Below are 16453 nucleotides of genomic sequence, written 5' to 3'. Positions count from 1 at the left end.
TTGTTATATTTTTTAACACCTTCCCAATAATCTCCCACACCCAATTTAGGTGAAGGGCTCACCATCACTTCAACTTCTTAAAGTCTATCTCGACTCGAGATGCCGTTTTGTAAATATTGCAAACGAACCATTAATCTTGACCTTGTCCCATCTACACATAACCCAAATCATAATGTGGTCCTAGCTTATATGTAGTATTTTAAAAATAATAATAATAATAACCATTCTTGGTGAGGACGTAGTTCTTTATAGGAGTAATTTCTCTTATTAAAAAAACAAACATTCTATTATTATTTTCTCGTACAATATCGTCAATCTTCACATATGCAACACATGCGAATAATTATAATATTATTATAACGAGAAGAGGCCATGTCCGTCATTATAAGGTAGCTGTCAAATTATGAGCCCTTAATTATATTAAATCATTATTATAAAGAAATTATAATTATAAATTACTACAATTTCATTAAACATACTTTGTACTCCCATGTCATGTTTTTCCTCTCTTTTTGGTTGCTTCAATACCTTCAGATTGGATGGGTGTTTCTTATAGTAAGAGAGTGAATAAGGAAGTAATTAGTAAAATTAACATTATATTATTAATTACTTAATTGGAAAATAACAAATAATATTATTTGATTCTCTTAATTAATAGTCTAAATAAATAAAGGGATATAATTTTTTCACTCCACTTTTATCTACTTACACTCTCTTTTGTTTTTATTACATTGGAGGAAAGAAACCCCACTAGGGTTCGATCATGGGTACCATTGACACTGTCATGGGGTGGAGGGGGAATCCACCACCACATGGTGGGAACCCATTGGTCACTCGTTTTTATTTTTAAATACTTTTGTAATTACATTAAATGACAATATAAATGGAAAAAAAAGAGTGAAAAAATAAGTACTTATACAACTACTAAATTTAAGACAGGAAATTTGTAATTGTGGTCACCGGCCCGTCAGCTTATCACAACCCACCGCTGCTGAGGCCTATGGCGTGAGCTACGTCATAATTATGGTATGACATGCGGGATCCCGTATAAACTGCAGGCCATTTAATCTTGAACGACAACATCACAGCAATTGTTCCCAATACGCGCGGCATTCTCTTCAGTCACAAACAGTTTTTATATTGCCCCACAATTTTCAACCCTATCCACTCCCACTATATTAATAATAATAATTAATAATTAAATAATAATAAAAAAAAGGAAAAATATATATATATAAAAAAATGGCATTGTCTTAGCTCAGCTGGGGACGGAGCGAGGACTATGGAGACGAGCGCCCAGGTCCTTCTCATTTCATTTCTTCTCCTTCAAACTAGTCTTCTCTCGCTCTAGAAAGTTCACGCTGCTACAGTACATTTGTATGACGAGATTGCCCTCCACTTTCTCAGCGAATTCCGAGCCTATCCTCGTCTTCTTCTCAGATTCTACCAACAGTCAAAGATCCTCTGCTGATCAACTTCTCCTTCTCCATATTTTCATGGAACACCTGCTGACTTGAGATTCCTATGGATTTGACCGAGGGCGTCGGAGAGAGCTCGTCACCGCCTCGAAGCTTCGTCAGCTTCAGCAACTACGACGTGTACAACCGCTTGTTGGAGAGCGGTAATGAAGACGCTTTGACTCAACCTGATTTTCGTGAGCAGTTGGACGCTCACTTCAATCGCTTGCCGGCTAGGTATTCCAATTCGATCGCTTTCCTTTCCTGTATTGGAATTAGTTTTTTTATTTCTTTATTTGGCTTTAACGAATTTCGGCTGTTGATTTTATTTCTGAAACTAGTGCTTTATTTTTAATTTTTCCAGTATGAATCTTCGTGAAGCTTAGATTAGAGTCTCAATGATGATTCAACTGTGATTGATCTCCTTGAGTTGTGGAAGATAATAATATGCATGCCGAGCAGTTTTGGGAAAGTTTTTAATGTTTGAAAATGTCCATTTGCTTATTTGTTCTATTCTTGGTACCGTACGGCATACGGCTTTACTTCTGAAGCTTTAAGTTTTGAGATGGAAATGTTTTTTATACCTTATTTTCTTCCCTATATATCTGCTGACTATGTAACCAGTGGAGTAGCTTACATTTTACAAATTCTTTGTGTGTACGAGTGGAAATTAGTTCCACAGCCAATTTTTCTGATTCTTGTTTGAATGGAAAAGTACAATTCTTCTTGGAAATACTTTTCGGGGAGGCACGAAGTTTTTACTTAGGTTTGTCAAGAAATACTATCCAAGGCAAAGACAGGCAAACCTTTCCAGCCCCTATGTTATGTTGAAGCTTTGGTTAAAACATAAGTGGAAAGTATATTCACTAAGTTTCAAAGAAGTTCTCCACTAGAGAACTTCATAAGAGCCAAATGATAAATTCCTTTTTTTTTTCTTTTTCGTGTGAGGGGAGGGGGAGTGAACTTAGTTCATGTTTTATGTGCTTCCTAATTTATTACCTGCACATTCTCCATTGGAACAAACGGAGCCATAGGATATTGTTTTTATCTTTCTTATAAGGTTGATGAACCTATTTCTACGTTTTTTTTTGGCTACGCAGTTATGGGCTTGATGTTAACTTGGATAGAGTAGAAGATGTCTTGTTGCATCAAAAGCTTCTTGCATTGGCAAAAGACCCAGAGAAGCGGCCTGTTTATCATATCCGTTTCATGGAGGTATTGAATGAAATGACATTTAGCCAAAGAAAAAAGAGAAGATTTCATATAGCCAAAGCATGATTTAAGTTTACTTAGCATTAAAACTATACCTCCTTTTAGTCTGATATGATTTTGCTTACTAGCTGTTGTATTGGAAATATTATTGTTACTCTTGCTTCCATTGGGGTAAATTTGACGCTTCACCTGTTCCATATGAATTATTTTGAAAGAGAACATATTTCTTAATAGTGGGTTCAGCGAAAAAAATTGGAATGGTCATTTCCCTATACTGTTGACCAGGATCTGGATCTATTACAATGTATAGTAATATATGCATGTTGTTGCATGTATTGACTGTCACTTTCTGTAAAGAAGTTTTGAACTACATTTGGAAATAGGATTTCAAAGAATCTTGTAAGCATCAGAAACTTTGATGTTATTTCCAATGTCAAATTAGTTCTTTTTTTCTTCCGACCATTTTATCTATTACAAAGCTCCCCACACTTTTGTTAATTTCTATGGTTCTTTATGTATTTCTGGTCAGAATACTTCTACAAAAACAGATGATGACGATGATGATGATAATGATGGCCAACAAGTTACTAGTATCATTTCAACCTCAAGGCCATCATGTCGTGAAGCTAAGGAAGGAGCTGCTCAGTCACATGACAGGTATTATACCTGTGTTGTACTCTGTCTGAAATGCTTTTCTTGCCATATTAATTGCTGTTAAGGGTTTCAATGACTGCATTGGGTGATTGTGGGTTTCATTTCTTTATTTCTTATCTATTCCATTTCTGTGATTAGAGCTAGGAATTGTGCAATTGACTCTAAGCTTGGGGACCTAAATTTGGATGTTAGAACGAATGCTACGGACATGGATGGAAGACATCTGACAGAGAGTTTTCCCCCGAGGTACTCAACAAAATATTGTTGGCATGTTTTTTGTTCAAGACTAAACACTTTTGTAATTCATCAAAGCAAGAATTTGTTTATCGTCAGATCAATGGTTTACCATTTGATACTTCAATTGTTGCAATATGTTGGTTTTGTGGTATTTATTTCTTTTGGTTTATTTATCTATTTTTTATTTGTTGAGTTGCAATCAAACTCTGGTATCTAACCAATAACAACTAAAATGAAAGGGGACAATGGAAACATATTAGATATGTAGAGCAACAACTGGTCATAAATGGTCCTGGTCCCGAATTCTTTTCAGAAACTTTTTGTAGTAAATCTTTATTTGAAAGGTTGGTTGGTTGGCGTGGATGCATCATTAGTATAACAAAATGGGGAGTGGATGCATCATTTGTTTTTGTATAGAACATTGGAGTTGGTTGAGTTATGGAGTAGATTGTTATGTTCTGTGAAGGCAGTTCTGGTTTTGTTTCGTTTGACTTCTCATATTTTCAGTATAGGAGTTATTTTAGAGTGAGCAATAGTAGAATGTTAAAGTATGTGAAGAAGAATTTTGCCTTATTATGGGCTTCAGTTTCGAAGTTTGGACTCAATTTCAGTAGCCTTCTATTCAGAGATTGGAAGACTTAAGACTTTCTTTCATACTTCTTTGACACGTAGTAGTGTTTATGAATATTGTATTGTTAGCATACGGTGGATTACCCGTCATCCTTTAATTATTTTGTACTGTTCCATTTCTGAGAGATTTTTATTTCTTATCAAACAAAAATTTGATAAAATGTTTATTGAGAACTAAAGAAATATATTTTATTTGTGTTATTTTGAATTAATTATGTTAAGTAATAAGCATGTATAGTTTGTCTGTCTTGCTTTCGAGGAAACCATGCATGTCCATAGATGGTATACACAGGTAGAAGAATATCTGTCAATTATGTACATAAACACATATGCATGCATGGGTAAAAACATATATGTATGAAATATTAGGCTAAAGGTCTTTTTTTCCAACTTAGCAATGTATACCTATATTAAAGTTTTTTTTTTTCAAGGTACAGAATCCGATAATGCTTTATCAAGTTCATTGACACCAACTCTGTAATTTTGTTGCTCAGTGAACATAATCTCTTTTTATTATTTATTAAGACTGAGCTTTGGCTGTATATTGAAAGATTGCATTTGCAGTTATGGGCTTCTCTTTCTCCAGCCCTTAGGATTGGAATTTTATTAGATTGGGCAGCTGCTGCAGAATAGTTTTTAGAGTTGTCTTACAATGTCAGAGGTGTAATATGGACTTCTGTTTTATGGGAATTAAATAATTTTTCTCTTAGACCTCTTGTTCACCGAGTCTTGTATTGTGTTCTTGACTTGATAAAACTTCATTTCTCTTAAAAAAAAAATTGCAGTTCTCATCTATGCAGAAATTATATTGACAATTGGGATGTATAATGCAGGCAAGATATACCACATGTTCCCATTCATGAAGTAATATTTTCAACCATTGACAAGCCTAAGCTTCTTAGCCAGGTATGATTGAGAAACTTAATTTATTTGTTTGTCATTTGGTAGCTTCATTACATGCAATACATTGTCTCCACTTAGCAGTCTCTTGGTATTCACTAATTTCAATGTAAGTGTGTTTAATACCTAATGCTTGTAACTTAAATCACTGTCTAATTTATTTACTTTTTTTAATGGACACCCCATCTAACTTGTCCTTTATAAAGCTATGTGAAAGAATTTCTGTTTATGTAGATGTATACAAGTTTTTACCTACTTTTCATATCTTTTTTGGTAATCCTCATGCTTATGATCTTTTGAGTATACAGTTTCTATGGGGTTCTGTCTTGGAAAATTTTCAACGGATTTATTACTCCTTGGGAGAAAATATGATGATGTCATGTAACGTCTTTTCCATAGTACCTCACAGCAGACAGAGCCCTTGGATTTGTAGATAATTTGAAAACCCTTTGCTTTGGAAATGTTCTTTATCATGATTAATTCGTGACATGATGTTTGAAAAACTGGCAACTGAATTTAAGGGTTGCAGTAGTTAATATTGTTATTATTATTTATAAAAAGAGGAGTAATACTTCTTTTTTGAGAGCATAATTCAGCACCTTTGATTCTACTCTATATATATTGTCTATGTTGTTAAAGCCAGAGAACTACAAAAGTGGAACCATACTAAGGACAACATCTTTCTAACAGATGTCATTTTCCTCTAGCTTTCTGCTTTGCTTTCTGATTTAGGACTTAACATCCGTGAAGCACATGTTTTTTCAACGACCGATGGCTACTCCTTAGATGTTTTTGTGGTGGATGGATGGCCTCTTGAGGTACTTTTTTGCTATATAATGTGTTTATCATCATTCGCTGTCTGGGTTGCATGTTAGTTCTTTTTATGTATTACTATTGAGAAATGTCCAATATGTTGTGGGGGGGGGGGGGGAAGCCCCAGACTGTATGTCTTTACCCATTACACTTTTGTTCATTGTGTGTGGTTTTTGTTGTGATGCCATTATTATTTTCTATAATCTAAGCTGTTGCTGTGTTTTCTTCTTCTGTATGCATCCCAATATTTGTGTTATAAGTATTGAGTTTTATCAAACAGGTTAAGTATAAAAAAAACTGCAGTTTATCCAAGGAAAATGCTTTCGTAATATATTAAGGGGCATTGTGATTATATTTCTTTTATGACAGGGATCTGTGCTGAGTCCAAATGTTGCTGACTTTGCAATGTTGTGGTCAGGATACAGATGGTCTACATGAAGCTATGGAAAAGGCGGTTGCTAGAAGTGAGGTAAATTGTGTCACATTGTAATAGTAATAGAAGACTAATAGACAGTAATATGTAACTGTTGCTTGATAATTTAGGGGTCATGGTCAAGATCTTCACATTCTCATTCGGCTGTGGAGAAAGCATTAGCGGCACAAGAAAAACCTGGAAACTGGGAAATAGACAGAAGACTATTAAAGATAGGAGACAGAATTGCATCTGGGTCATGTGGAGATTTGTAAGATAGGTTTTATTGTTTTCACCTTTATTCTTTTATGGGCCTCTTCACTGCTGAACCCTCTATTTCTGTTCATCCTAAGGTACCGCGGAATTTATCTTGGTCAAGATGTTGCGGTTAAGATACTGAGGTCAGAGCATTTGAATGATGCTCTAGAGGATGAGTTTGCTCAAGAAGTGGAAATTCTGAGGTGAACCACTTTCTAGTTTTGATTGTTATTTTAATATTGGTTTCTGTTAGGGAATTCACATGAAATCACTCTTTACCTGATCTGTTGGGATCTGCTTTCCACTAGTAAATTTTTAAACATTTTCCCATTATTTCCTACAATTCTCCTTGTGAATTTAGCTTATGGTGGAAAGGATATAACAATTCCAAAATTTTCCGTCCTAATTCTGGTAAAAAGTTGGTAGTTCAAGTGCAATAGGGATAGGAAGGGATTTTGGAAGGTTATAGTTTATTTGTTCTTCCCAATCGCCAAGGACATTAAGGTCCTGGAAGTAGGTTTTTGCAGGGTTTGGCTGCCTTTTCAAGCTTAAAGAAATCATGTTTTTTGTGGTCTCTATTTTTTAGCCTATGTATCTAATTGTGACTCATGATATGATCCAACATGAAATTTGGCATGACATGTTCACAGCTGTCAACTCATATTGTTGGTAGAAGTTACTCTGGTTTAAGATAAACTTCCATGCATGCTTTCGTTTACTATGATTTATTTTCGTTTACATGAACTTGGGTGCTCACTGCTTAGTACAAATTATTTTTGAAGGCCGTGAGTTTGTTAATTGCAAAAGTAAATTACACGTTACGCAGAAGAGAAAGTCAATCACAATAAAAGACAAAAATTATCTAGCACTAATTCTAGTAGCCTAATCAAAGCCTTCAAATTTTATCAGTTTTTTGGTCATATTTTGCATGCTGCTCTATACTGTGGACAAGAACAATTCCTATATTGTCTAGGTGTCTTCCCCTTTCGGCCCCCTTGTAAACAACTCCACATTTTAACCGACTATAGATTTTGCAAATAAATTCCTTGCGTGAAGATAATATTTCTCTTACATCATGAATAATCTGAATATAATAAAATCCACTTGCTTTTCACTGTGCATATCATTTGTTTCACCTTGATCTCTAATAAGTCATGCATCTATATGGATCTTCTGAGTACAAGTTTCTTGTGCTACAGTATATGAGGATCTAAACAATTCATTGGGGGCAGCACAGGAGCTTTCTCACTAATATCTGTGGGTCAAAACCATGTCAACCTCTTTGCGCTTTTACTCTTTTAATTTCAACTATATCTCATGGTCTATTGTAGCCACATAAAGTATGGAGTTCTGAAATTGTTTTCCCGTAAAAGCAGAATTATTTCCTTTGCAGTCCTTTATTGTCAATTCTAAAAGCCTGCAAGTGTTGTTTTTTTTGTTGTTTCTAGTTTGTCACAGTCTGTTATTCTATTTTAGGTTGTCCCGTTCTCCTGGTCCACAGTGAGTTTATCGGGCAACTGCTGTTGGATTAAATCCAACGGTAAACAGCAGTCTAAATAATAAACTCAGTTGATAGTTTTTAATTTCACGAGAAGTAATTTTTAAAGCAATTTTTCAAAAAGAAAACTGAAAGGACTTTAGCATCAGTACACCTCCCAAATTGGTAGAATTTTTTTTCTCCTTCAATTCTCTTATCCAAGTTGGTATCTTACTTCCCTCTTCTTCAAGCTTAACAATTATTCTCCATTTTGAACCCTTCGAAAATTTGACATTTCTCTAATCTGTATTTTGGTGTCCTTATCAATTTTTGCATTTAAACTTTTCCATTCTTGATCTCACTTGGGAGAGAGGTCTCTCCATTTGAATTCCCCCATCTGGTTTTGCACCATTGCTAGAAGAAAAGGAAATTTTCACACCAGATGCACATGTGCTGCTCTGTGAAAACTGGGCGAATAGTAAAGAACATTGTTAGAGAAACCTTGTTAAAGAAAACAATGGGCTTATAGGAGAGTCTGGAATTTGGAGGGGATGAATTGGAATTTAGAAAGAAACGCGTGATTGCGTGAGAAAAGTGCAAGTTTCCTTTTTCAAGATTGCTTTAAAGATTTTTTACTGAAAAAAATAATATTACAAAAATTATAAATTGAGTTTATTGTTTAGACTGTTGTCCACCGTTGGATTTAATCCAACTGCAGTTGCCCAAGAAACTCCCTGGTCCCCATGGACCAGGAGAACGGGACTGTAAGTTGGCATGCTTATTGCTATGAAGTCATTTCAAAATAAAATGCCAAGATAGTGTATACTCATTCTTAAATGCTGATATATCTGTATGTTCGTTTTGTGATTGCAGACAGGTCCATCATAGGAATGTTGTGCGCTTTATCGGGGCATGTACGAAGTCTCCACATTTGTGCATAGTGACAGGTATGCAATTTTCTAATTGGTTTTCTCCAGCATTTACTATAAATTTAAGTTAGCTTCTTTCATGGTTTATTCATTCTGTATCAAAATCTTACACGTGGAGATGTTCTCACAAGCAGTGTAACTAAGATAAGCTAGGCAGCAGGTGTACTTTATTTTTTGTTCATTTTTTAAGTGAAACCTAATATTTGTATAATTTACATGATTATAGAGCGAGAAAGTTTCATGAGTATTTCCACTAAAATAAGCAGAGCTGACCATAAATTTCATTTTTAACTTTTCAGAAATCTTATTGGAACCGAGCTAAAATTTCTTCTTTAAGTATGCAGCATTCAAGGAGACTTTTCTCTTGTGTTCTGTATTCTACTTCCTCTAAGCTGTTTGGATGCCTTTTGGAGCTCCTAAATAAGTGTAATTATAATATAGCCATTGCATCTTGTTGTAACTTGTATGTTATGGAGCTTCATGGGGAATTAGGAATAGAATGATATTTGGGAGAGCAAGGGATGAGGAGGTGGATCATTCGTGGGATGGAGTTCATTTTTGGGTTTTCCTTTGGCATTGGTATCTTCAGACTTTAGGGATGGTTCTTTTCAGGGTATCTTTTATGATTGGAATGCGGCTTATTTTTTCGTTTTCATCTTATTTGCTTTCATGCAATATTTTGATGTTTAGATCCGTAGACTAGTATAATTAGTCCAGTGGACAACTTGTCCCCTGTATTGTACTGTTCTTTTTCTATTAATGAAAGTATGTTTTTATTAAAAAATAAATTAAATATAGTAATTTCATGGGGACTGAGCTCTAACGTGAGAAGCTCTTTCATGATGTTCAGGCAACAAAAACCATGCATTTCACTTGTTTGTTTTATGTCCATAAATAATTTGTGTTAGTGCTAAAAGATTATGTTGTGAATACAGCTTTGGCTGTTCGTTTGTTTCATTTATGTTTTTTGTATATTCATACAGTCAAAGCAGCCATTTCAGTGAGAATGTAAACAGGATCCGGAGGCCATTTCATTGAGGATAAACTAATAAGTTCTAAATCTAAGGAGGTTGGATCACCAAACTAACCTATGGCTGTGGCTGTGGCTGATTTTGGGTCTCCATCTTCTTTTTGAGAAAGTTAGTCCAGTTATCAGTGTTAATAGGGTCATTCCTTACCAGATTAAGTTAAAATGCCACCATGAGCTGGGGTGGATTCCCGAGGGCAGTAGTCTATTTGGTTTAGGACATTTGTAGCTTCGTTTTCCATGGTTGTGTGAAGCAATTCCTTCCTTTAGGTGATCCAGTTATCATGTGAACTTAGTCATTGATTTCCCGATGAAGTTAAAATGGTTCTGTGGCTTGGGGAATGTTAGTTATATGAAAATCATCTACATTATGCCCAGGCGCTCTAAACTCATATTTCTTATGCATATATTATACATTTGTTTTTGGAGTTGTGTTATGTTTCCAGACTACATGTTCTAAGTAGTTAACTGACTCTCTACTTCTAACTACTGGAAGTTGTTTCTTTCCATTTTCCTTCCTGTTGGTTTTTTTTTTCCCTTTCTTATGATAAAAATTATGAAAATTCATTTGTTACTGTTTTTACTTGCAGAGTATATGCCCGGTGGAAGTCTCTATGATTATTTGCACAAGAATCATAATGTCTTGAAGCTTTCAGAACTGTTAAAGTTTGCAATTGATGTCTGCAAAGGAATGGAGTATTTGCATCATAATAACATAATTCATAGAGATCTGAAGACAGCAAATCTGCTAATGGACACTAACAACGTAAGAACTAAAGGTTATTGTTTTGCTTGTTTTGCAGCTTCACTTATGAATAAATGCACAATGGTTAAGGTTTTGCTGATATGTAAATAGTTCAAATTTTCTAGGTTTTAGGCGAAATGACAGCATATTAACTTGTAAATCAGAAGTGATTCGAAGAATTGGTTTTCCCATGTATGAATTCTTATCAATGTTATAATGCTCCGAGAAAGAGCAATTAATTTACTGAATCCTGTAAGTCATAGCCCTTGGCTTTTCTTGAATTATAGGAGAGGTTGTTATCCCACCCAGGTACTAAAGTCACATTTCTCATACTCGAGGGCTTTGAATCAGTCATGTGGTCCTTTGAATTAGGAGGGTTTTACAAATGTAAAACTTCCTAGGCTTTTGGAGGGTAGCGTGTTTGTTAGTGTGCTGTATTACTTCATTATCCCTATCCGGTCCTGTCAATTTATGGTCTTCTGACTTCCATCTCCTCATCCTTAAAAGAAGAAAAAAGAAATCTAGGGCTTTGAATTACTAAGGGGCTAAGAAGTCATTGTATTTTCTCCTTTTTCATTTTTGCATTTCACCTTTTAATGCTTAAGAAGAATAGTTTCTTTCTTTACTAATGTATTTATCCATTTTGAAATTGAAATGGGAGGTTATTACCATACATTTTTAATTTTCTTGAGATGGATCTCACATTTTATATGATTTATGACTCGTCCCATAAAATTTATGGTCAAGTAGCTCTTTAGTAAAGAACTTTTGAGAATTTCGTGGATCTCTAACAGTTCCCTTCAACCTCATTCAAGATTAAGATTTGGTTCAATTTCTCCATATCCCGTGGGGAAAAATAATTTCACCTGTTTAATATATTATCTTAGAGAAGTAATTACAAGTCTCTTTTTTGGTCTGAAGTAAATACAAGTCTTATCTTGAGTATTGGTGGTCAACTAGTCTTCCAATATTAAAGTGTGGTATTCATGACTGCTATATTTCTTTAATTTGTTTGTGTGCTATGTTTATGCTTAATTAGCCGACAGGGAAACAATAAAGTTCAAGAGATTTATATGTAATTTTTTAATAATGGCTATAGCATTCTCAGGGGATGTATTGCAGCTCTAGTTGATATAACTTGTGGTTATGGACCGACTGGAGTAACCAAACCATTTCTTTATATGGGGTAATAGTTTGATTGGGTTGAGGATTTTGGAATAAACCCCTCTGCATGCATTGTGCTTTGAGGTGTGAAGTTTGATTGCGTGAAGGAGGAGTTTAAATGTTCTTCAATCAGGAGCTGGATTTGATGTCTTTAAATTTAAATTAATGGTTAAACTGATACATTGAAGATTTCATGAATAATGAAGTAATTAGATAATGGGCTTCAAGATGTCTAGTAGTGTAATTATACTTTCAACAAGTATCTTAACATTTTTAATAACTAAAACTAAAGTTCAATGTTAAACATCAACATGTTTTTGTTTATGATAATGGGTAAACTGTTTTCTGGTTAGATTTCTAAGTATAAGTGTTGGACTCTCTACTCTCATATCTTGGCAATTTTATCATTCAGTTCAGGAAATGTTCTCGATCCTTTTACCGTTGAAAAATCATTTTCTTATTTGCCTTTAGGTTGTAAAGGTGGCCGATTTTGGTGTTGCTCGGTTCCAAAATCAAGAGGGAGTAATGACAGCAGAGACTGGAACCTATCGATGGATGGCACCAGAGGTTTGATTGATTATTCTGGTTCATTTTTCCTTCATTTTTCCTTTTTCAAGTTTTTAATCCGTAGGAGATCAGTGATTGTATGTAAATTCTTGAGAGTCTTCTTGAAAATTAATGTCAAATCTTAAATCGTTGGACTTGGTTGAAAAAAAAAATCCTTTCCCATCGTTTTTTTCATAGACTTTTATTTCTTAATCTATGAATAATTAGTTCATCGTTAATAATTGCCAGCAACCAGCCATATCATAACCGCTTTGTTTGAGAAGCAGGTTATGGTTTATTGAATATCCTTTTCGTTGTTGAGATGTTGACATTCTGGTCTTACTTTACTGTTAGTGCGTCATTATCTTTAGATAATGCACGAAGTTCCACAACATTAATTACATTCTCATTTCAACATCTCATTGCTTTCTTGCATTTTGCAAGGTTATCAATCATCAACCATATGATCAGAAAGCAGATGTGTTCAGTTTTGCGATTGTACTTTGGGAGCTAGTAACAGCCAAAGTATGCTCTAATGCTACGAAAAGCTCATATATATATCGTGTGTCAGGATGTGGAAGTTATTTTTAAATTGCGTATGATCTTGCTATTGCAGGTTCCATATGATACCATGACTCCGTTGCAAGCTGCCTTGGGAGTTAGACAGGTTTACATTTATTCATGTATAGATATGTTTTCTTTGTGTGTGTGCATGCATGCACACACATAATTTGCGACAGCACGGTTGTTGAACTTTGGCATTGTCTCAGTGTCAAATATCTGATTATGAACTATACGAGGTTTTAATTGAATATGTTGTCCGTAGAAACACTTGACATGGTTATCGTTGCCTCTTCACTTTCCCCCTAACCATCCTAAATGATGATTTGTTATCCATAATGCATTTCACATTCTTTGCAAAGTGCTCATGAATGTTCAATTCGATTTCATTTCCTTCCCTCCTCTTTTGGAAATTAAGGGTCACAATTTAGGATGGTGACCTTATAGAGATATGCCCACATCTTACTTTCTGCTTAGGAAATCCTTTTAATCCTAACAGTTCATGCAACTTAATTCTAAATCTCGCTCTCTAGTATTTGTCCTGTGGACAGCCATGTCTGCATATTGCAGATTTTGGCAATTCTACATGATACGAAAGTTTTGAATTGAGTATGTGTCTACTATCATGATTTCTAAACCCTAGGGTTTGAATTTCCTCTCATTCAAACTAAAGAAATGTAAGAAAAGGATCAGAACCAGTGAATATCACATTTCTGTAGTATCAGATGCAACTTTTGTGCTTATTTAAAATAGGCACAAGTATCTCTTGAAAAAAAAAAAAAGTCATAAGTAATGCCCTTGATAGTCAGTTAAACAATAAATACCAACTGGTTTCAGCTTTTGGCTCAACGTAATAGTTTTTATGAATTGGTGCCTAAAAGTTATGCTTCACATTCCATTTCCCAGGGACTGAGACCGGATCTTCCCAGTACTGGACACCCAAAGCTGTTGGAATTAATGCAGAGATGTTGGGATGCAGATCCTTCCAATCGGCCTTCCTTCTCTGATATAATAGCGCAACTTGAATGTCTCCTCCAAGAAGTTCAGGTAGGACAATCCCTTTGCTCGCTTTTTTCAAGTCTCATTGCCCCTCGTTCTCTTGGCCCCACACTGAACTAACATACATGAAATCTCAGGAAATTTCGGAAGCTACCAATGGCGCTTGAGACGCCGGGTTTTAAGATGTGTCTATCTCAGGAAATTTCTGAAATTATCGAAACTTCTCTTTTTGCAACATTCCGACCGGCTCTTTTTTAGGCGTTTGGGATTTGGATGAGGCTTTGTTTTCTCTGTTTGTTTTTCACATAAATATAGAGGCTATATTATTGTACAATCGAGGGAAAGAGAAAATCAGAGAGACTGCGAAACACAATGTCGATAGTGCATGAAGGTCTGTATTGCCTGTTGTAAAACTCGTCTGTAAGCAAACACCCAGTTGAACGTAGATGTAAAGTATTCTCTTTTTTGAGTAATGGGGATGTATAAACTTTAGTAGATATGTGCATCTAAGTAAGTAGAAAGACGGAGAAAAATACGAGTTTGAAGAGGAGTGGATTGTATTGCAGTGCAGCTGTTTCAACTAGTCCACAATCTATTCTCGTGTATATTCCAGTTACAGAAATCTAATCATCTTTCTTGCTTGCGAGTTGTAACTGATTTATGTTCTCTTATTTCTAAGAATATGCAAGTTAGCTGATTGATTAATGAATTTGACATTTGTATTTTAGGAATTTGACAGTTGGTGGTCGTAACATTTTGGCCTTTCACTCCTTTTCTTATTTTCTCCTACTTTCTTTTGGGTCAGAAATTAACAAGAAGGTGCTTCGTTTAATGAAGGAAATCAAACAAATCTTTGTGTTTAAGGAATGCAAGGGAAAATAAGCATAGGTTGAATGCTACTACTTAAAATCGAAAGTTTATAACCATTTTTAGCTTTTATAGTTAAAGACAGTCTTACCCTTTGACGGTTAACTTAATTTGACTTGGTGTGCAAGTGCATGTAATAAACGAACCGTGTGAAGTTTTGAGAGCAATAATGTTAACGATACCAAGTTTATTATGCATGCAGCTTACCTTGAATAAGAAACCTACTGCCAACGTTAAACTTAGTAAGAAGTTTATAGCTCAAGTGATTAAGTGTATTTGTTCATGCACCAAAGATCCTATGTTAGAATTCCCGCAACTCGCTGCCGCTTGTATAAAGAAAACAGTTTTAAACTTTACATTAACTTTAATAATGTAATAATTTTCACTCTCATTTTCTCATTTTACACTCCTCTTGTTTTTGTCTTTTGTTGCTCCTTTAATTTATTCACACTTTCCTTTTTAATATGCAAGCGATATTGGGGAGGAGGGAATCAAATCAAACCTAAGACCTCGGTGTAGAGATAAATGCTCGTAACCACTTAAGTTACAAGCCCATTACAAAATCCTTCCCTCCTAATATTATGGGATATGATCAATCTAAACATGCCTGCAATCAAGTTGCTGATTGAAGGTTATCATGACCTATTCAATCTAAGTTGGGGCAATGGGAACTGGAATGAAAGCCCGCTCAAGTTGGTTATAACAAATATCCTAAGTCATCATGCATCTCGTCTCATACTCCAAAATTCCAAATTGAGTAGTTGTACAATTTTTTCTCACACTCCAATCCAAACTTTTGACTGAGAACCAGGCGTCATTGAGTTTGTTTATCTTCTTTATATTAGTGGTAAACGCTTTTAGTCGGCTTAAGATTCCATTCAATCATAAACCTTTTGACTTTGTGGATGAGTTAATAAACACCCAGTTGTAAGTTGGGAACAAATATTTTCTTCATCTTCCCGATGAGTAACAAACATGTACGTATGGAAATGGATTAGTTGGCTTTGTTTACTTCACCCTCCTACCTAGATTTCCGATTTCATGGTGTTTTTTCCCATGTTGTCCGGTAATCACCTACTTTGTAGTTTGTACCATGTACTTTATTGGTTATCAAATTCGTCGTCCAACATGTTCTGTTTGTCAAAACCATTGACTTACAAATTAATTAACCTTGAAATTTTTAACATTAAAATAAATAAATAAATAAATAAAAAGGAATTTGGCCTTCCATTTCCAGTTTCCATGTGAGTCTTGGAGTGATCGTCGGACACGCAAGAACATTTCCATGGTTGGCTCAGCTGCCGACAAATCCATTTACAGCTAAACCCAACTCAAAAAATAATGGGTGAAAACGAAGTACGACAAATTAAAATGATGAACAAAGTAAAGTACATGTACAACGTTTACTTTTGTTTGTTTACTCTGTTGTTGCTTGCATGATATATTATAGTAATAAATTATCCTGTGACTTGTCCCTTCTTTAGGGTAAATTTTGATTCTCACGCCGCCTTAAAAGTAAAATTGTTTTCATTTTTTACTATTAATTTGTCCAATAGAAACTAAAG

General features: G+C 34.9%; 1 protein-coding gene across 1 annotated transcript; it reads left to right on the top strand.

The window, feature by feature from the left end:
- LOC18768662 (serine/threonine-protein kinase STY46) lies at window positions 1165–14730 on the top strand. Its single transcript, XM_020570268.1, has 16 exons — window positions 1165–1694; window positions 2558–2672; window positions 3199–3326; window positions 3462–3569; window positions 5024–5096; window positions 5798–5908; window positions 6322–6372; window positions 6447–6586; window positions 6669–6776; window positions 8924–8997; window positions 10597–10772; window positions 12387–12482; window positions 12906–12986; window positions 13078–13128; window positions 13929–14069; window positions 14159–14730. Exons 1-16 carry the CDS (start codon window positions 1525–1527, stop codon window positions 14186–14188), a joined length of 1653 nt encoding a protein of 550 aa, XP_020425857.1. The 5' UTR covers window positions 1165–1524; the 3' UTR covers window positions 14189–14730.

Source organism: Prunus persica, chromosome G8, assembly GCF_000346465.2.
Source record: "Prunus persica cultivar Lovell chromosome G8, Prunus_persica_NCBIv2, whole genome shotgun sequence".
Taxonomy (NCBI): domain Eukaryota; kingdom Viridiplantae; phylum Streptophyta; class Magnoliopsida; order Rosales; family Rosaceae; genus Prunus; species Prunus persica.
Note: the sequence above shows the minus strand (reverse complement) of the source record. Positions and strands in the feature narration are given on the sequence as shown.